General features: G+C 43.3%; 2 protein-coding genes across 9 annotated transcripts in view; one reads left to right on the top strand and one right to left on the bottom strand.

Annotated features, from left to right (window-relative positions):
* The window catches only part of SON (SON DNA and RNA binding protein), a 32018-nt gene extending 24116 nt beyond the window's left edge, over positions 1–7902 (bottom strand). For all 6 annotated transcript variants that reach the window (XM_023741310.1, XM_023741311.1, XM_023741313.1 and 3 more), the window contains exons 1-3: positions 7758–7902; positions 4450–4616; positions 1–2191 (exon numbers count right to left, since the gene is read on the bottom strand). The exon at positions 1–2191 is cut by the window's left edge and continues 3881 nt beyond it. In XM_023741310.1, the coding sequence (XP_023597078.1) occupies positions 1–2191; positions 4450–4616; positions 7758–7834 (2435 nt within the window). In that variant the 5' untranslated portion in view covers positions 7835–7902. The remainder of the gene's footprint in view (positions 2192–4449; positions 4617–7757) is intronic.
* A 127-nt stretch (positions 7903–8029) lies between these two features.
* GART (phosphoribosylglycinamide formyltransferase, phosphoribosylglycinamide synthetase, phosphoribosylaminoimidazole synthetase) overlaps positions 8030–21263 on the top strand; it is a 32465-nt gene continuing 19231 nt past the window's right edge. The window contains exons 1-11 of one of the 3 annotated variants that reach the window (XM_023741316.1): positions 8030–8507; positions 9630–9665; positions 10129–10312; positions 12930–13025; positions 13573–13747; positions 15299–15410; positions 16492–16560; positions 17830–17955; positions 19598–19685; positions 19904–19989; positions 20214–20382. In XM_023741316.1, coding sequence (XP_023597084.1) covers positions 10168–10312; positions 12930–13025; positions 13573–13747; positions 15299–15410; positions 16492–16560; positions 17830–17955; positions 19598–19685; positions 19904–19989; positions 20214–20382 — 1066 coding nt within the window. In that variant the 5' untranslated portion in view covers positions 8030–8507; positions 9630–9665; positions 10129–10167. Of the gene's footprint in view, positions 8613–8810; positions 8886–9629; positions 9666–10128; positions 10313–12929; positions 13026–13572; positions 13748–15298; positions 15411–16491; positions 16561–17829; positions 17956–19597; positions 19686–19903; positions 19990–20213; positions 20383–21263 lie in introns of those variants that run through there. The other 2 variants (XM_023741317.1, XM_004386973.2) reach the window with 2 other exon arrangements.

Here is a 21263-nt window from a genome sequence, read left to right as displayed (position 1 = left end):
TCCATAGAGCTGGTTGCTAGCATCTGGGAATCCATAGAGCTGGTTGCTAACATCTGGGAGTCCATAGAGCTAGTTGCTAACATCTGGGAGTCCATGGAGCTGGTTGCTAACATCTGGGAGTCCATGGAGCTGGTTGCTAACATCTGGGAGTCCATGGTGCTAGAGGCTAACATCTGGGAGTCCATGGTGTTGGACGCTAACATCTGGGAGTCCATGGTGTTGGATGCTAACATCTGGGAGTCCATGGTGTTGGACGCTAACATATGGGTCTCCATGGTGTTAGAAGCTAACATATGGGATTCTTGGGCCATCAAGGGGTCCACTCCTACTGTTACAGAAGTCTCCCCCACTAATGTAGTAGGCAGCTCCTGTGCTACCGTATTATAGGATTCCAGCGCTGTCGTCGAGGGCACCTCCAGGGACTGCGACACGGTCATCGTTGACAGCTCCGATGTTGTCACCACAGACTGAACAGAAATCTCCAGCGCCACAGTTGCCACAGGCTGCCCAGGCAACTCTGGCGCCCCAGGCTGCCCTGGCAACTCCAGCACCCCTGTTGCCAGAGGCTGCCCCAAAAGCTCCAGTGCTCCAGCTGCCCCAGACTGCCCCGAGAACTCCAATGCCCCAGTTGCCATGAGCTGCCCAGACAACTCCAGTGCCCCAGTTGCCACAGGCTGCCCCGACAACTCCAGTGCCCTAGTTGCCGAGGCCAGCCCTGACAACTCTGGCACCCCAGTCACCGAAGACTGCCCTGGCAACTCCAGCGCTGTCGTTGCCACTGGCTGTCCTGGCAACTCCAGCACCATTGTTGCCTCAGGCTGCCTCAGCAACCCTGTTGCCGTTGTCACCTCAGGCTGCCCAGGATGTTCCATCGTTGTCATTCCCACAGGCTGCTCCAACTCTGTCGTCGTCACAGGTTGTTCGGTCAACTCCATTGCTACTGTCACCACAGGCTGCCCCGGCAACTCTACTGCCGCTGTCACCACAGGCAGCCCTGGCAACTCCTGTGCCATCACAGGTGGCTCTGGCACCTCCTGTGGTGGCTCCAACCCCACAGATGATGCTGGGAGCCCTGGCAATTCCTGCAACAACTGTGGCACTGGTGTCACAGAGGGCCCCGGCAACTCAGACACTACAGTCGCAGGGGGCCCTGGCAACTCAGGCACTGGGGTAGAAGGGGGCCCTGGCAACTCTGGCACCGGGATAGCAGAGGGCCCAGGTAACTCCAGCACTGGAGTCACGGGGGGCCCCTGCATCTCCGGCATGGAGGTCGCAGGTGGCCCCGGCAACTCCATCACTGAGGCCACCGACGACTCCGGCAGCTCCAGCGCCGTGGTCTTAGGCAGCTCCTGCAACTCCTGCGGTCTTGTCATGGATGAAGCTGCACTCCCCAATGGTACTTCTACAGGCTGCTCTGGCAATCTTAGCACTTCGGGTGCAGATGACTCTGGAAAATCCACTGTTGTCGATGTGCTTGGCTCAGGGTGCACCTCAGCAGGTATCTCCGAGGAGTCCACAAGGGTTTCTGTTGACTCCAGCATTTTTGCTACTGGAGGCTCTACCAACATAATCTTTGATGGCTCTGGTGATGTGCTCTCCAAAGGTTTCAGCACAGACTTCATCTGATGCTCCACTGACATTGCTACAACCGGCTCAGATGACTTCAGCACTAGTGTTGTGGCAGGCACTGGTGCTGTTGCAAAGGAATCGAGAATCTTTGTCATGGACGGTTCCAGCATCACTGCCACAGAACGCTCTGACTGCTCGGAGATGACTGATGGACCTGCGGCTGGCAGTTCTGCAGTCTTTGTAACTGGCTTCAGGGTTTCTAAGTTCTGTGGCTCTGATACCTCCATTGCTACTCCAGGAGATTCTAGCACAACTGCAGGGGAATCACTGGTCTCAGACAAGCCAAGCGCTCTTACAGGATGCTCCAGTGCCATCACTGAAGGCTCAGAATCAAACTTCAAAAAAGAATCAGATTCTGTATCTATGTTCCCATCATGATGGGATTTCGGCTTTGACTCAGATTCTTCTGGCTGTCTTTTATATTTTTTCTCCTTCTCTTTCTTCTTTTTCTTCTTTTTATTTTTGTGCTTTTTATGCTTCTTTGACTTTTTGCTGGGAATTTCATCAGTAGGATCTGTCTGTACAGATACACATCTACTTTTTCTGGAGGCCTCCTTCAAGTCTGAAATTCAGAGAAATTAATTTTGTCAGACATTCCCCTAAATAGATTTAGATAAATCACATAAACAAAATTTATATCCCATGTGAAAACACTATGAGACCTCATTATACTCACAGGACACATGTTTACACTCATACTTTATATCCATACACACCATATGTTATACCCATGTACGCATTAATGAAATACAAAGTTACTGTATCAACTATTTTCCATAAACCCACTAATCTGAGGACAGCCACTTTCCCAATACTTCTACAACTAAAGCCTAGGTTAAAAATAAAATCTTAGTTTATCCCAAAAACTTATCTAGAATTACATTAACATGTGTTTTACAAAATTCTATTAAAATCATTTTCTCCAACTCATAAATTGCAGAAAATTACTTTTAAATAACAACTTATCAATGACTATTTCATATTACTAGTTGTTAGAATTGCTCTACCAAGCCAACCAAACCCACTGCCATCAAGTTGATTCCAATTCATAGCTACTCCATAGAGTTTCTAAGGCTGTAAATCTTTACGGAAGCAGAATGCCACATCTTTCTCCCACAGAGCCTCTAGTGGTTTCAAACCGCCGACCTTTCAGTTAGCAGTCCATCACTTTAACCACTGCACCACCAGGGCTTCTTAGAATTGCTATGGTAATAGCTAAATAATTTTTTGATGAAAATCTACACAGCAAAACATACACCAATTCAACAATTTCTACATAAACAATTCAGTAGCACTCATTACATTCAAGCTGTGCAACCATTCTCACTATCCTTTTACGAAGTATTCATCCACCATTAAGATAAACTCACTGCCCCCAAAGCTTCTCATGCAACCTTTCGAGTTGCTGCTGTCAATTTGATCGCATATAATTCTTTAAAAAGGCACAACCAAATTAAATAATTTTTGTAATTATTTTATAACCCCTACTTATATAGGAAGCAACATGGCACTGGCACTGGAACAGACTGCATGCTTTGGGTCCTGAATCAATCCACCCCTTACTAGATAAATGGTCTACACCAAATTACTGACTCTCTGCCTCCTAGAGTTAGAGGACTAAGTGAGTTAAAACACACAAAGTACACTGAACAAAACCTGGCATACAGTAAGCACTCAGCAAATATAAGCTCTCAGCTAATGTTACCAACTACTTTCATACAGTATACAAATACCTAAATGATAATCAGTATAGTCCTCAAATTTTATCTTACCACCCCCATCTGTTACATTCCAATTTAAAAAACAAAACAAAACTTTCCCCCAATACCCTAAAATTACTAAGGAATATTTTTTTTAAGTGATTTTGGGGAGAAAATTCATGCAGCCTTTAGAATGTAATTTAAGAGCATTTCAATTTGCATATACTAAAGACCGTGGTTTACAATTTATTTTACAAGCAAATGGAATTTAATCTAATGCCACTATCAAATTATATAAATCTCAGTGATTCCAGAAAAAGCTGCTCAGAAATTCAGGCCATTAAGACTATGGAAAAAATAAATTAGCACACAAAAAAACAAATGCCAAAGCAAAATTAGTCATTTTCTACTAATTACTATTTATTTTATAACACTAAATGTTAAGTTAGCTAACTTATACTTCCAGAGCTACGATTCTAACCATGGCTAAGTCTATGCTTTTTAAACCATATTCTACGTCAAAAAAAAAGACCAAGCACGTTGCAGTTCCAAGATTAAATGAAGATACTGTTATTTTTGTGGTTGATTATAAGTTCTTCATTTCTAAAAATCAATTATTTAATCATTTCTAAAAAAGCAAAATATCCAAACAATGATTCCCTCCCCAGTTAACTGCACTTTTAAACGGGGAGAATGCAAAAACAAGACAAGCTCTAAGCTTGGGCTTTAAAATGAAACTTCCCAGGGTAACTTTTCAAAATCACTACAGGTTTGATCCAGGCTCCTGTAACTTCCAAAACTGATCTGTAAGTGTTAAATGAAAACCTACATTCAAAATCCTGGCACTGAGGCACTACAAGACTGAATTAAATAAAAGTTACATTTCACAAGCAAAGCAAATAAGTGCCATCAATGCTCATGTTTCAGTACAACCGCATTTGCAAATAAAGACTTAAACAAGAAAGTCTGCAATTAATCAATTAAGCAAAAACTTAAATGTACAGAGTTCTAGAGCTAACGGACATTTTAAATACCCTGCAGTCAAAATATATTAACATTCAGATTTCAAAAAAAAACCTTAAAACAAAATTTTTGAGATAGCTGATTATCTCCAACTTACCTGGTTTATATCGTAGTTCAGTATCTAAAACCCCAGAAAGTACTTCCTCTATCTTCTGCACTATTTCCTCATTTGGTAGGCTCCTGGCAGAAGCAGCTGAATCACCTGCCTGGTTGCCTTCAATAGGTGTACTGGTTTCACCGTTCAGCTGGCCTTCATTCCGTCCACTTGACAAGAAAAGTTATCAAAATTAATATTTTTAATACACCATACAATAAAATCAATATTCATAGTTCAATTAAAATAATTTTATATCAGATTGTTCATACAATTCACCTTTTTTGTATTTTTCAGATGATATTCCCAGCAACAGTACTGCCTTAACATTATCTACTTATAACTGGTACGTTTTCATTTTTACACATTTACTTATTAAAGTTTTCAGAACTGTGAAAGTAAACTCACCTTTTTTAAAAAAAATAATAATAATAATTCCCAAAGTTTCAAATTGAGGCTTTTGGGTTACCTAGGTATTTCTCTCAAGAACAAAAACTATTAAGAACCAAATCACAAATCCAAAGAAAAACATGACCTAGCATTAGTAGAAACTATGGCCACAATAAAGCTACACCTGTGCATAGATCACCATTACCTCAACAGTATCCTGAAACACAAACGTTAGCCACACACGTATAGAGTAAAAAAGAATAACATAACCTGTAGCCTCAGATCAGGTTTAGACTGCTAATAGAATGTCACAAAGCTTAAAAAGAAAAATACATGTATGAAATTTTAGCCCAGTTATGAAAAATTCCAATATTAAAATATTTTCTGGTGTTTAAAAAAACTCACGTAAAATAAGCAATAATTTGTTATACCAAGAATAAATAGGTGGACAGTGTAACATATTTTCAATACACAAGGCCACAAAATCTTGACAAACATAAGAACACGTCATTTACACTTTTTTTTTTTACTACTTTTGAATAAATTAGCAAAATTGTTTTGAAAAAACAAATAATTTCAACATATTCAATTTTAGCTAACTGAAAACACAACAATTATGCTCCAATACCTGATAAAGGTCTCGTCAAAAAACAAAAATATTCAGTAGGTAAATGTTAACAGGGAACATTTGGTTTTCTAATACAGCGAATCGCATAAAAATTAACATTTATCGACTGTTAACAAGGTGTCACACTCTTCCACATTTTTAACTCATTTAATCCTAACAAACCTCTATGATCATACTATTACTCTCATTTGGTGAGGAAAATGAAACAGAGAGAACAAGAAACTTGGCTGAATGTGACACAGCTACTTAGAGTTGAAGCTGGTATTCAAAACCAGAGCATCCTCTTAACCACCAACTACATACAATAATTACATTACTTATTTTAAATATCTAAACATCAGCTTCATTACCCACACTGATGTACCTAAAAGCAGATGGCAGAAAAAAAAATTCAACGAAATGGTAAGTAATCCAAAATTTGCTTTCAGACAGATAACACATTACATGTTGCTTGAGGAGAAGCTATATATTTCCCCAGTAATAAATTGCTCTGTTTAATATTCTTTTTAGGCTTTCTGAAGCCCTTCTTTTTATTTTTCCTAGGCACTTACAGTTACGTAACTACTTCTCTAAAGGACCCCAGATTGAAAAATCAGAAAAGTACACTAAAAAAAAGTCAACCTATGAGGAAATTACCATGGTTGCATCTTATCTATCAATTTTTATGACTGCTACCAGTATGCAAATTGAAATTACTAAAAAGCAATGAAAATATCAAACCACCTAAATAATTCCTACAATGGAATTCTATGCAGCCATGAACAACGTTACAAAATACTGACACTGTAGTAATACACACTTGTTTATCTATTAGACAAAATACAATATAAAAAAAAAATCATGTTTCACATAACAAATACATATAATAAATAATTATATATGTGCATTGACACAGGAAAAAAATAAAGGAACATAGCACCAATAACTATGTAGTTTTATTTTCTTCCTTTTTGTTTCTGAAACTTTCTGCAGTAATAAAACATCTATTTTCTATTTAAAAAACTAACTTTTAATAATTTCAAAACAAGACACACTAAGCAAACACACGACTTACTGCATACAACTATTTAAGAGTTTTCAGGAAAATTACACTCTCTACTCAAGTTTTCTCTCGTTAACCTAAAAGCACTAGCATATCACGATTTTTTTAGAAAACCATGTAATGAGCAGATACATCTCCCACCTAGAAAACAATATACCCCGCAAAAATAAGACTTTGAACAATTCTAGCAATATTACTCCATTGCCCCAATAATCCCATGTTTGAGCGCTTAATTTACAATTACGTTTTTCGACAGATTTTTTTAACTTATTGCTCTTGTTCTCTACTTTTAAAACATAATTAACAAAAACATTTAAACTCAAATACTTGTCTCAAAATTTCTTTCCTACCTCTATACTTGAAAGTAGCATTTTATACAGAGCAAAAATATTAAGAAAATCACTGAACAACACGACCCACACAGTTTTCCTTTCTGACTAAACAACTATTTCTTTGGAAACCACTTCCCTTTCAATTTTCGCGGAATAAAGCGTAAACTACCTAACGTGTAACAGGAGACAATAAAAGCACCGCCTTGGTTGAATATGTCAGTTGGGGCAGGAGTGGGAAAAAAAAAACAAATCTACACACAAAGCCCACTTTCCACTTGTTAAAATTATAAAATTACTAATATTCCAAAGTCCCCTACCATGCTCACCTCGAATATTTTGACAAAACAGCGAACTACTGCAAGCTATTTCCATTTCAATCTTATTAGAATACGGACGGATGGATATCATAAGACACCAGGGCCCGAATAATCCAATTAATGAATGCTGACTCCGAAACAGTCTGAAGCTTACAATAACAAAGCGGACTCAAGATTACCCAAGAAACGGCCATTGGAGACCCATTCCGGTCCCCGACACCGGCCGGCGAAATCGGCGGAGAGGGGGAGGGGAGCCGCGGCGGCGGAGGCGGAGCTGAGGAGGGAACTGGGCCCGGCCGCGGTGGCCAAGCAGGCCTCCGAGTCGCCAAGGCGCGGGGGGTGACCAGCCAGGAGAGAAGAACGAGCATCTTAACTCGGTCTGGATGAGGGAGGCGAAGGTTACCTCAGAAAGGGTGAAGTTCCTCGCAGAGAAGGAAGGAGCGGATGGGGGAGGGGAAGCCGGAAAATGGATCCCAGGCCCAGGCGGGGCTGTAGCGGGGCCTGAGCCGAGGAACGACGGCGTCTCTAAAGAAAGGCGCCATAGAAGGCTACATCGGGCCCTAACGGACCCTTGGGAGCAGAACAGTCTAGAAAGTGTTTACCTGGAGAGCTCCTGTTGAATTTCCCGGAATTTACTGACCACGAAAGACCTAAAAATCTGCTCGATGTTGGTCGCCATGGCGTCCGCTCCGTTCTCTCAACTCTTCCTCGCTAGTCCTCCAGGCTCCCAGCATGCCTCGGGAGGCGGCGCTGCGGCCAGTTCCGTCTCTCCGCTTCTTGATTGGCTCCTGTAGGAACGACGGTATAGGCACGCTTCGCCGTCGAGCCAATCAGTGAGCACGGCTCTTCTTTGCTCCGCTGTTCCTGAGCGCCTGGGGTAGAGCTGCTGACGTTTGCGCCGCGCACGACAATGTCCGCCATGTTAGTGTCTGACGCAGGCGCCATTACAGGAGAAATCTGTTTTGAGGCGGCTATGTCCGCTTGTCGGTCCCCAGCAGTGTTTCCGGAAGGCGGGGGTAGTGTTTAATAGTTTTACTTAGCGACTAGATACCCGATATTAAATGCGATGAAGAAAGGGGGCAATATTTTGACACGGGGCCTGTAGGCGTTCCTGTGTGGCGCCAAGTTCAGTTTTGTCAGGGAGATGCATCCGGGAAAGCACTAGTCGGCCCGCGCTCTTTTGTGTGAATGCGGAGGACACGCTTTCACCCGGCCTGTCTCCCATTGCATCCTATCATCGACCTCAATCTCTTAGCCAGAGGCCGGAGGTCCTGAGCCACCGGCTCTCAAAGCTTGGTGCATTCTACACTCATCAGGAGCCCGGCGCGTCACGAGGCTTTCCGCGGTAGCTGGTCAGTGCCGACCCTCGTTAGAGCGTACAATGAGCTAAGCCTCGGCTTAGATTCAGGAGCGCCCCCTCCTCACGGCTGGAGCGGCGACGTTACGTGGCGCCCACTGTTAGTGTCACATTCTGAACGTGCGGGGTTTGACGGCTTTGCTGGGGAGCAGGCTCAGGCCGCGCCCGGGGGCGGGGACCACACTGGGTTACCCCGCCGCGGGGACCGAGGGCCGGGCAGGCCAATGAGGCGGCGGCGCCCGCCCGGGGCGGGGAGGGGCGCGGGTGGCGGGCGGGTGCGCGCCGGATGCAGGCAGGCCGGCCGACTTCCGCCGCGGCGGCCCAGCTTGGAGCGCCGGGCGTGTGTGCAAGGGGCAGCGCGGCCTCCTGCTCGGTGCGTAATCAGGCCCTCCGCCTTGAGAGAAAGCATGTTTGCGCTTGGTGTGGCTGCTCCGTGTCAGGAGCTCGGTGCAGCTGTGCACGCTGGCTCGGCCGTCGCAGTTTTCGTCTTTGTTTCTGAATGCAGGGGTGGAGGTTGGCCACGTGCTTTTCACTTGCGCTTAACTGGGGTTTACGTTTGATCTTTCACTCTTTCTGCTTTCTTAGATACCTGGGCTTTACCTTTTTTGTCTATCTTTTTTAGGCCATGGACTTACGTTAATGTATCCATTTTATCGTGTTTTCTTGTGCATCCATTGTCTGCAACACAGTAATTAGGTTCACTTTTGTGATTGGTTTCTATATTTATTATTCAGCTAATCCTTTGAAATAGTTTTACTTGGCTCTCGTTCTCGTTTTAAGTTGGTCACTTTAGATATAAGGCGACTGAGGCCCGAGAAGGTTAGTTAAGTTACTTAAGGGCTCCCAACTGTTAAAGGGCAGAGTCTCAACGAAAACCCTGGCACTCTGGCTCAGTAGCCAGGCTTCCTAACCACCCTGATATAGATTGCTTCGGGCTAAGTAATGCTGTTTCAGTGATCAACTATTAAAAACAAACAGTTGCCCTTGAGTCGATTCCGACTTAACAGCGACCCTGTAGGACAGCATAGATCTGCCCCATAGGGTTTCCAGGGAGCGGCTGGTGAATATACGCCGACTTTTCCGTTAGCAGCCGAGCTCTTAATCACTGCACCACCAGGGCTCCTGATCTATTATACTGCGACTGTTACTCCAGGTGAATGCAATATTTTATGTAGATTTAAAGATAAGTGTATATCAGATATTTTAGTACACATGCTTTCATTGAAAATACATCCCATACCCTTGTAGTACGTTTTTCAATTTATGAATCTCAATTTTTTTATTCAAAAATAAATGCCTAGCAGCACAGCTGGAAGAATGTAATCAATGTCACTGAATTGTACACGTAGAACCTTTCGAAATGGTGTGACTTTGGCTATGTATATTTTCACCAAAAAGAAGTCCTCAAGGTCGAGAAGGGAGAGTGTTGACACAGGTTCTTAACCAGTGTCATAAAATAACATGTGTACTGACTGTTTAATAAGAAACTATTTATTCTGTAAACCTTTATCTAAAGCACAATGAAAAAATTATAATAAATCCCCAGATTCATTTACAAATCATGATTTCTAAAAGATGTCCATTTGAAAATATCAATTGTGGTTTTTTTTCTGCAGCGTTCATTTGTCTTCTGAGTTCCTGCTTTGCAGACAGCAATGGCAGCCCGAGTGCTTGTAATTGGCAGTGGAGGAAGGGAGCACACTCTGGCCTGGAAACTTGCGCAGTCTCCTCATGTCAAACAAGTGCTGGTCGCCCCAGGAAACGCAGGCACTGCTTGCTCCGAAAAGATTTCAAATGCCGGTAATCATGGTTTAAAAGCCAGGAGTAGGAGTTATTGTTCATGAGAAACTGTCAACCACATCTGTCGATAGATTGCTGTTCAGATGTTTTGTTTTGTCAACCTTAAAATTCACATGGTAATCGGAATACTTGCATATGTAGTAAACTTAAGGTATCCTGTTCTTCAGAATGTGCATTTTCTTAAATCATTTTAAACCTGTGTCTTATAAAACACGTTATTTGAAAAAATAACAAGGACCTGATATAGGTTAGAGGCATTTTGATGTATATTTTTAGAAATGAAAAGTTGAGCAGTGCTTGAAAAAATGTAAATCTTAGTAATTCTAACTGCATAATAGATCTCAACCCTTATCTCTTCAGCTGATAAAAAAAAATTTAAAAAATCATCAATTCATACGCTACATTAAACTCTTCAGTGGCTTCCCATAGCAACTTGAGCTAAAAACCCAAACTCTTTATCGTGTCTTAGAAAGCAGGCTTCCTCCTGCTTTTCCAGTCTGATCTTTTACGTCCCCTGTTTTTTCTTTTCGCTGTGCTTCGTCCATGCTCTCCTGCCAATTTCCCAAACAGCTGTTTTGGCCTTAGCATTTGTTCCCACTCCCTGGCATGCTTGACTCCTCATCATTCAGGCCTCAACTTAAATGTTAAGTCTCAGAGAGACCTTTCCTGAAGTTTCTGCCTACAGCAAATTTCCACTTCCATTTCATTTGTTTTCTGTCATGAGCCACTGTTTATTTTTGCTCTTTCCCTCTCTGTTGTTTCTCCTTTTCCCCCACTAGAATATAAGTTGTGTGAGGGCAGGGAACTTGTCTGTCTTGTTTTGCATCGTGTCCACGCTGCCTAGTACCCTATGTAGCCCATAGAATTTGTGGAGAGAAGAAAGTAGACCCAACAAGCCACAAACTGCAAGAAGATGGTTGTATATGTAGGACCAAAAATAATAAAAAAAAAAAAATGCCTGCTTTTCTGGGGTTTTAGCTCTGGGGTAAGGTGCTGAGTCTGTTTACTGGAGAACTGGTATACTTTTTTAAGCTGTAGTTGAGATCATACATCAAAGTCTCCCAAGATTGTCATGAGGCTGCTAGCACTGGCGGCTGCCGAGGTTAGGTGTGTGTCTCTTATTTGCTGCACGGATGCTGATGTAGTCAGCTCTATTCAGCACTGTTGATAACGTGGAGCTATTAACCCAGAGTACAGAGTGCTTCATCCTACTTCAGTCAGGCAGTTCCTGTAGATGGAGAATTCATGTCTCTTTGTGGACATGAGACATGTACCATAGACATCACAAATATTATCTCTTACCCCATGTGCAGAGTGACTGAGGCTTCAGCCAGCTCAAGAATGGTGGTCCAGGGAGAGTGAGACAGAGACCACCTATGGGACCCAGGCCTACTATGTGGCTGAAGCTACTGCTGGTTACTTAGAGCTGCATCAGAAGAGAAAATTGGAGACCAGAGCTGGGTCTTACCTAAAATCGTCATTCAGTTCTTAGCTTAAACGTCTCTGCCTCAGAGATGACCATCGTGGCTCAGCCAGGAATAACCTCCCAGTGCACTTTATTTGCTTACTCTGTTCATGCCTGGTAGTTTTTTTGTTTGGGTGTTTATTACCCAAGTTTCCCACAGGGGAATGTAGGCACAGTACATGTAGGCGCTGTGTGTGTGTTAATGTCTTAGCCCCAGTGCCCAGGATAGTACCTAGCACGTTTGTTAGCTGCCCGTCAAGTCATGACGATCCCGTATGCACAGAGCAAAACACTGCCTGGTCCTGCGCCATCCCCATGACTGGTCGCAGCTCAGACCACTGTGATGCATCGAGTTTTCGTTGGCTGGTTTTCAGAAGTCGATCACCAGGCCCTTCTTCCTAGCTTGTCTCAGGCTGGAAGACTAAACACCTAGTACATGTTATCTTGTGCTGTCGAGTTGATTCCAAGTCATAGCAACCCTGTAGGACAGAGTAGAACGGCCCTATAGAGTTTCCTAGGGGACCCCGGTGGAGCAGTGTTTAAGAGCTTGGCTGCTAACCAAAAGGTTGGCAGTTTGAATCCACCAGCCGCTCCTTTGAAACCATGGGGCAGTTCTACTCTGTCCCGTAGGGTCATTGTAAGTCAGAATTGACTCAACGGCAATGGGTTTGGTTTTGGTTAACCTTTACCAGAGCCAGTCGTCAAGGTCTTTTCTCCCATAGAGTGGCTGGTGGGTTCCAACTGCCAGCCTCTCAGTTAGCAGCCAAGCATTTAACCGTTGTAGCACCAGGCCTCCTACCTAGCACATGGTGAGCTCTTGATAAATCTTAATTGAATGACATTAAAAGACCAGTCCTGAGTCTGTTCCGTGTTAAGGCTTTCTGTTTTCCTGTGTGGTCAACACTGGTGATGTGAACACCGTGGTCAAGAGAGCACTTCACAGCTCGTTGGTAGATTAGGTGGCCACAGTGATGGCAGAAATCTGAGCTAATGCTCTCTGTTCTGAATTTCTCATGGTGAAACTCTGTCTGTAACAATAAAACCCACAGGTAACGGGCGTAGCAAAGGACAGTGCTTAGATTTTAGCATTACGCTCTGTTCAGCAAGAAGTATTTGTGACTAACGTGGGCTGTTGGTTTGTTTCCTTCACAGCCGTCTCAGTCAGCAATCACGCTGCCCTCGCTCAGTTCTGCAAAGATGAGAAAATAGAATTCGTGGTGGTTGGACCGGAGGCGCCTCTGGCTGCTGGTGAAGTTCATTTCTGTTTATTGTTACAGCACGTGCAGTGCCGACGGGAGGTTAAAGATCTCCTGCTCTGACTCAGTTTAACAGACGAGGACTGCTCATACAACGTCCCGTGGGGAAAGAAATTTCACGCTGCTGAAATTTACGCATCCTAGATTTTTTTCTCAGACAGTAATGAGATGAGTGCAGGGTCAGATTTGTAACCATGGGAACGTTCTGTGTGTGCCCTTGGTCTCCCGAGTTTTAGCCACCTTTGGATAACTCACACATGTATAAGGTAGCAGAAGTGGACTGGGTTCAGTCCTCAGTCTCATTCATACGCCCTATAATTGAATATAACGAATAACCTTTGCTGGATTTGAATTACATTAGTAACGTTTTTGTTTATAGTTGGTAGACAACTTGAAAAACGTAACTGTCCTCTGCCACCAGTCATCTGCTTTGTCCAGCTGAGCCTTGAACAGAGACTTGGTCTAATGCTACTTCATCTTCAGTGTGAAAAGCCCCAGAGAGGCCTTGGTTCACTTAAGGCTCCTCGTTTTCTCAATAGGAATTGTTGGTAACCTCACATCTGCGGGCGTGCGATGCTTTGGCCCCACAGCAGAAGCAGCTCAACTGGAGTCCAGCAAAAGGTTTGCCAAAGAGTTTATGGATCGACATGGAATCCCAACTGCAAAGTGGAGAGCTTTCACCAAACCTGAAGAAGCCTGCAGCTTCATCATGAGGTGGGTGGAAGGCTGCCTCAAAGGGCAGTTGTTTTGTTGTGAGATTTAAATGCACAGATCTCTTTTATGTTCAAAATGTAATGTTAGGTGCTTAGGCTAAGTCACAAATGTAGAGTATGGTTATGGAAAAAAAGAAATTGAGGATGTTAAGTAGGTCACCTTTTTCCAACATCAAAATAAAGTGGGATCTTACACCTATATTGTGTATATGATCTTGTGACCTTGCAGAAAGATGATTTCTTTGTATGTATTATTGAGTAGGAGCCCTGGTAGCACAGTGGTTAAGAGCTCAGCTGCTAACCAAAAGGTCAGCAGTTCAAATCCACCAGCCGCTCCTTGGAAGCTCTATGGGTTCTCTGTCCTGCAGGGTCGCTATTAGTGTGAATCAACTCGACGGTGATGGGTAATCACTGAGTAGTTCCTTAAAAAAAAAAAAGCACCTCTGGTTCTGCGTTTGTGTGCTCTTTTCAAAGCCAAATCGACAGACACAGCGGCATTTTCCAACATAAAGGCATTGATTTTTTTTTTGTAAATAATTAACCAGAGTGAAGAATTATCGCTTGGTCTCTTGCTGTACTCCAACTCCAAATCTTAAAATTAAACGTTCTTTGTTCTCTAATGGGAAAAACATTGAGCTGTTAGTGAATGCTGGTGGGTACGTTCTTTTGCCTTTTTTTTTTTGTTGTTGTTTTTAAACTGACACTTCTCCCGGATACTTGGTATGTTTTTCTTTCATTTGGATCAATTTCATTCCTTTGATGATTCTACAGGGTTTCTTAGACACTGAATATGATTATTTAGTAGTACCTAGGTGATCTGGGTAAGTAACAGTTTTGTTTTCCGGTTCTCCAGTCCCACTCAACAGAAGAAACTAGCAACAGTAGTTCTTTATGTGGACTTCCAGAAACGGTCTGTGTTTGCATACTTGTATTGTCTTAAGATCGTCACATCTTCTAAGTAAACAGGAACATAATTCACTACTTTGTATCTTAAAGATCTTTCCATATTAGCTCTGTTAAAAAAAAAAACCAAACCCACTGCCGTCAAGTTGATTCTGATCCACTCTATACATCTGCTTTACTCTTACAGAGGTTTTTTTTATAACAGAAAAAGCCTATGTGATGCCATGATAAGTGAAAAAAGCAAAACTGAATGTACTGCTACAATCGCAACTGTAAAGAAATGCGTAGGAGAAAATCCTGGTAGGAAGTACATCAGAATCGCGATATGCAACAGTTGTTGCTAGAACATATTGTTACAGAATCCCAAAGCACTTTAAAAATTGAAACTGTAAGGCTTGGTTGGGTGTTGAAGGCTAATCTGTCTTCACAGCGCCGACTTCCTCTGCCTTGATTGGTTGGGTGTTGAGGGATAATCTGTTCACGGCGCCGACTTCCCTGCCTTGATTGGTTGGGTGTTGAGGGTTAATGTGTCTTCACAGCGCCGACTTCCCTGCCTTGATTGGTTGGGTGTTGAGGGTTAATCTGTCTTCACAGCGCCGACTTCCCTGCCTTGACTGGTTGGGTGTTGAGGGTTAATCTGTCTTCACAGCGCCGACTTCCCTGCCTTGGTCGTGAAGGCCAGTGGTCTTGCCGCCGGGAAAGGAGTGATTGTTGCCAAGAGCAAAGAAGAGGCCTGCAGAGCTGTGCAGGACATCATGCAGGTAGCCTGTCTCTCCTGGAAAAGTTTAGCTTTCTATTCACGCTGGGTACTTTTTTTTTTTTTTTTAATTTTAAAAATATATGTCACGAAACACTTGCCATTTTAATATTTCTTACATGTACAATTCAGTGACCTGAATTCCATTCGTCGTGTTTTTAAGCCGTCATCGCTGTCCGTTTCCACATTTTCCCATCACCCTTGATAGAAGCTTAGTGTCCCCTGAGCACTGAGTTCCTTTTTCCCCTTCCCTCCCTCCTGTTCCTGTTCACTTTTAAACTTTGGTGTCTATACACTTGCCCGTTCTAGTTAGCTCATGTAAGTGGGATTATACGATGTTTGTCCTATTGAATAAATACTCTAAATGTTCCTCAAGATGGGGGAAAACACGTCTAGCAAACATGCAGGTAATTTATTGTTCATGGTAGTACGTATTATTATCCATCTCTATGAAAGGGTATTGTAGATCTACACTGATGGCTAAATCTGACTCAGTTCTTCTGAAATAAGTTCTAGCATCCTTTGTTGTCTGCTGCTGAAAGGACAGAAAATCTTCGGACTATAGAGCACATGAGTAAATTCTCTAATCAGCCATGAGGACGAAAGTGCTTGTCCCGTGTATCCCAAGTCTAAGAGAAGTAAAGCAACAAAGTCATATATTTTGCTTTGCTTTTGTGCTCCATCTTCACCGTTGTGAGTGTTTCTTCCCTCGTATAAATCTGCCTTCAGAGGCGTGCCTTGGTGTAATTATTGTAGGCAAACATACGTAGTCGGGAATAAGGGTTGCATGGTGATAATGAAAACATCCGTTTTTCCATTAGTTTATTTGAAACTTGAAAGCCAGCTCTCAGGGAAGCATTAGTAACTGTAGTCATTTCGTCTGTACCAGTGCCAGCTCTGCATCGTGGCCACGTTAAAAATCACATTTGTTTGTGCCTTTGAGGCTTTCGGAAAGGACAGGTAGGGGAACGGCCAGTGTGCTGGTTCATAATACAGACAGTGGAAAATGGCAGAAGGCAGCTAGGTGAAGACTAAAAGCTTAGAAGTTTACGGATTTTTTTTTTTTGCTGAAACTCTATGCTTAGGACAAAGCTTTTGGAGCAGCTGGAGAAACAATTGTCGTTGAAGAGCTTCTTGAAGGAGAAGAGGTGTCTGTACGTATATTTCTCTCTTTTGGCTTTTATGGCTTGTAAGAAGCTGTGTTACCTGACTTACGAGCCCCTCAGAAGACCGGATTTACTCTGATTGCTCCATCTAAAAACATAAGCCCAGCAGTTACAAAGGAATTTGTGTATGTTTTATATTTGGAACACAAACAAAACAAAGAACTTAAACTTCTTAAATCATCTCTCATGTACAGGCGGGGACACAGAACATACCACACACACATTATTGAGATTTTGGATTAATCCAAACATCGTGCGTTTCGTTTCACATGGTTTCTTGTACAATGAATAGTGGACTGAAGTTACCCTAAACAAGATTTTAATGCCAGCAAGTTTAAAGTTGAAATACTTTATTTTGAGAGCAGCTTAGTTTTTCCCTAACCTAGCTCAAAAATTACAGATCCTTTAGAAGTTGAATATACATCTTCTGGTTCTTGTTGTATGTAGCTTAGGATTATTCATTTTTTGATTCATTATACTTCAAATAAGAAAACTTTGCCTCTGAGAGTAGGTAAAACCGAAAAACTAAACCCGTTGTTGCTGAGTCAGTTCCAACTACAGTGACCCTATAGAGCAGAGTGGACCGGCCCCTAGCTGAGTCAGTTCCAACTACAGCGACTCCGTAGAGCAGAGTGGACCACTCCATAGCTGAGTCAGTTCCAACTACAGCGACTCCGTAGAGCAGAGTGGACCACTCCATAGCTGAGTCAGTTCCAACTACAGCGACCCCATAGAGCAGAGTGGACCGCCCCATAGCTGAGTCAGTTCCAACTACAGCGACCCCATAGAGCAGAGTGGACTGCCTCATAGCTGGGTCAGTTCCAACTACAGCGACCCCATAGAGCAGAGTGGACTGCCCCATAGCTGGGTCAGTTCCAACTACAGCGACCTTATAGAGCAGAGTGGACCACCCCATAGCTGGGTCAGTTCCAACTACAGCGACTCCGTAGAGCAGAGTGGACCACCCCATAGATGAGTCAGTTCCAACTACAGCAACCCCATAGAGCAGAGTGGACCGCCCCATAGCTGAGTCAGTTCCAACTACAGCGACCCCATAGAGCAGAGTGGAACCGCCCCATAGGGTTTCCAAGGAGTGGCTGGTGGTTTTGAACTGCCAACCTTTTGGTTAGCAGCCAAACACTTAACCACTGTGCCACCAGGGCCAAGAGTAGGTACGGTACATGTAATCTGTCTTAGTAAGTTATTTTTTTACTTTTCTGGCGTTTAACTAAGTGGACTGTTTTGTTTTCTCTGTAGTGTCTGTGTTTCACTGATGGAAGAACTGTGGCCCCGATGCCCCCAGCACAGGACCATAAGCGATTGCTGGAAGGAGATGTCGGCCCCAACACAGGGGGCATGGGAGCCTATTGTCCGACACCTCAGGTACTTTGCATAGGCTCAGCTGAAATTCGTTAATAATTGGTCTGCTCAAAAAGCTGTTCTTTCGTGGTTTTTTTGTTGGTTTTGTTTTTCTGTAAATTAGTGATCAACAGGTTGGTTTTTTCTATTAAGTGTAAAGTAGCTCTTCTGGTCTCATTTTGTGGGGAATTGTGGTGGTTAGAGGCCATGTCGCTAAAAGCATCCTTTTCTATTTCCAAAAGCCTCTAAAGAACGAAACTAAGCCAGCTGAATGGATCTTCCCAACCCTCCCCTCCCCCCCGCAGTCCTGTTTCTAATCCATGGGAGCCTGTTGGGGTCTCGACTAATCTCTTGTTCATCCTTAGACGACCAGGGCCCAGGATGGAAGTGCTGAATAAATGCACACGGGTGTGTGCGCGTGCGTGTCTCTGTGTGAGACGTGAATTGAAAACCAAGTGAGATCATAATTTGTTCTTCTGGTCCTGCTGCTTCCTAAAGGATTGACGAAGTGTACTTGCAGACAGTTTCTGAGCAATGTTTAGGAGAAGTCTGTGCTGTCTGAGTGCATTCTCAGTAAATGAGCACTTCAGAAACTCACCCCTTTTCACTGATGACAGTCATGATCACTTGCGCTTATAGTGCCTTTTAGGTATTTTTCTGTGTTAGAAGATTAAAGACAAAACCATACATAACTGGGTTTTTTATTTTGACTTTGTAAGTATTGGAAGGAGCCATGGTTGTGCAGTGGTTAGAGCGCTCGGCTGCTAACCAATAGGTTGGCGATTCAAACCCACCAGCCGCTCTGCAGGAGAAAGATTCCGTAAAGCTTCACAACCTGGGAAACCCTATGGGGCAGTTGTTCTGTCTCCTGTAGGGTTGCTGTGAGTCAGAATTGACTTGACAGCAGTGGATTTGGTTTGGTTTGGGTAGAAGTTTTGAAACTACCATTTGGTAGTAGTGATTTTAATTTAAGAAGTGCCTATGAGTTTAATTTTGACAATTAAATTTATAAACTCAGATTTTTAAGTATATATACTCGTGAACTGTGCATAGAGTATAAGGGATGGATACAAAGGAGCCTCAGGTTGGGAGACGACTGTTTTTTTTTTCCCATTATTATGTTTCAGGGAACTATTTTGGGTGAGCTTTTTTAAGGGTGTCTGCTTTTGGAAATCTGTGGGTTTAGTGGTAAGAGGTGACTGAACAATTGACCTGGTCTTGAAATGGGGGCTGGCACTCTTGGTTGACAGTAATCATGGAATCAGCCTCTGCTTGTGCTGGTTATCAGAGCACCCGTTGCTTACGAAATTAAAGCATGTGTGTGTACTTGGGAAGGCATTGAGGAAGAGCAAAAAGAGCGTGTGTGCACATAAGCACTGGAGGCATGCAGATAGCAGCACTAGCTGTGTGGCCTTGAGTGGGAATTATGTTTTACCTCAGACCTCTTCTTTCCTGTTCTATAAAAATAAAGCTAAAATACCCACTTGATAGGCTCGTCGTGAGGATTTTTCAAGTTTATGAATTGGAAGTGATTAGCCCATTTCAGGTAGTCAGTAAGTGATAGTTCTCATCTTCTGCTTTTGTTCTTCCACGTGATACGACTGGAGGTTGTTTGTGTTTTTTTCTTTAATATCAATTGCATTCACGTATTTCTGTGTGTTGCCAGGTTTCCAGGGATTTGTTACTGAGAATTAACAATACCATTCTTCAGAGGACAGTGGATGGCATGCAGCAGGAGGGTACGCCATACACAGGTAAGAACGTTGATGTTATTGTGGATGTTATTTATAGAGTAACTTTGCACCTCTGGCGAAACTATGTCTTTTCTACGACCTTTTAACTGACCATGGTTGTAACATTTGTCATGGTTATTACAGAACTTTGAGTGTTAGAAATTTATATTCTAGACTTCATGGTCACAGTACAATTCCTTCATCATTGATTCCTTTATTTTTTTTCCTTTTTAATGAAGGTGTTTTGTACGCTGGTATAATGCTGACCAAGGACGGCCCCAAAGTTCTGGAGTTTAATTGTCGTTTTGGTGACCCAGAGTGCCAAGTGGGTAACGTTAATATTTTTATATATACGTGATTAATATAACGTATAACAGTAACATATTAAAGTGTTAGTTTGTAGAAGAGTGGTGTTTTTGTTCAGGATTTATCAGCCTGGAGGGAATTACCTTTGAAAAATATTGCAAGTTCTGCTAGTATCCCAGTGAATAAAATGTCTGAGGAAAGCTAAGATTTGTCTCATGTGCTGTGTTGATCATGTCTGTCCAGGTAATCCTCCCACTTCTTAAAAGCGACCTTTATGAGGTGATCCAGTCCACCTTGGATGGCCTGCTCTGCACAGCTCTGCCCACTTGGCTGGAACACGGCACCGCCATCACTGTCGTCATGGCAAGTAAAGGTTATCCTGGAGACTACACCAAGGGTGTGGAGATCACAGGTGAGTAGCAGGGAGCAGGAGGGTGACGGATGGTGTGACAGATGGCCAGAGCCACAGGAGACCCCCTCCCACACTCATGCTCTGCTCCTTTTTAAGGCCGTGAAACCATCCGGAACCTTTCAGGGGTCTTAACATAACCACGTTGCTTGTTGGATGTGTGTGTTCAGATACCCACAGTCACTGTGTTTGAAGAACTGCTGTCCATTTCTCTTTCTGCACAAGGAAGACCTACGTGGGCCTTACCAAAGTTGCAGAGGGTCACCCGGTGCTGCTCTTCACTCCCACCCACCCAGAGCCAGGGTGATAATGGCAGTGTGTGAGAGTTACAGGAACATTAGCATAAACTTTATCAGTAACGTACATGGTCTCTGAAGGATTACCGATACAGACAAGCTCTTGTGGTTTGACCTCCCTGCCCCACCCCCACCCCCACCCCATTAGCAGTGCACTCAATAGTCACTTGAATGGCAGGATTCAAACAGTTTCAGTGTTGTTGTGGTTGGGTGCCCTCGAGTCGCTTCCGACTCATACTGACTCTGTAGGACAGAGTAAAAGTGCCTCATAGGGATTCCTGGGCTGTAATCTTGGCGGCAGCGGATCGCTGGGTCTTTTCTCCCACAGAGCCACTGGTTGGTTTGAGCTCCCCATCTTTGGTTGGTAGCCGAGCATTTAACCATTGTGCCACCAGGTCTCCTTTTCAAAAGTATAGCCTTCTCTTTACAGGAGGTGAGGGATCTAGTTAAATAATGTTAAATTACACAGTATTTTAAAATGCCAGTTGAGTTCCAGTTCCAAAGCAGACCTGTATGACCCCAACAGGCTGTAGTTTGGCCCCCCAATACCCAGCCACACCGTTTACTGGCTGTCTTGCCCAGACAAGT

The sequence above is a fragment of the Trichechus manatus genome, unplaced genomic scaffold (genome assembly GCF_000243295.1).
Source record: "Trichechus manatus latirostris isolate Lorelei unplaced genomic scaffold, TriManLat1.0 scaffold00177, whole genome shotgun sequence".
Classification (NCBI taxonomy): Eukaryota; Metazoa; Chordata; class Mammalia; order Sirenia; family Trichechidae; genus Trichechus; species Trichechus manatus.
This window is presented reverse-complemented; position numbering and strand designations above follow the sequence as displayed.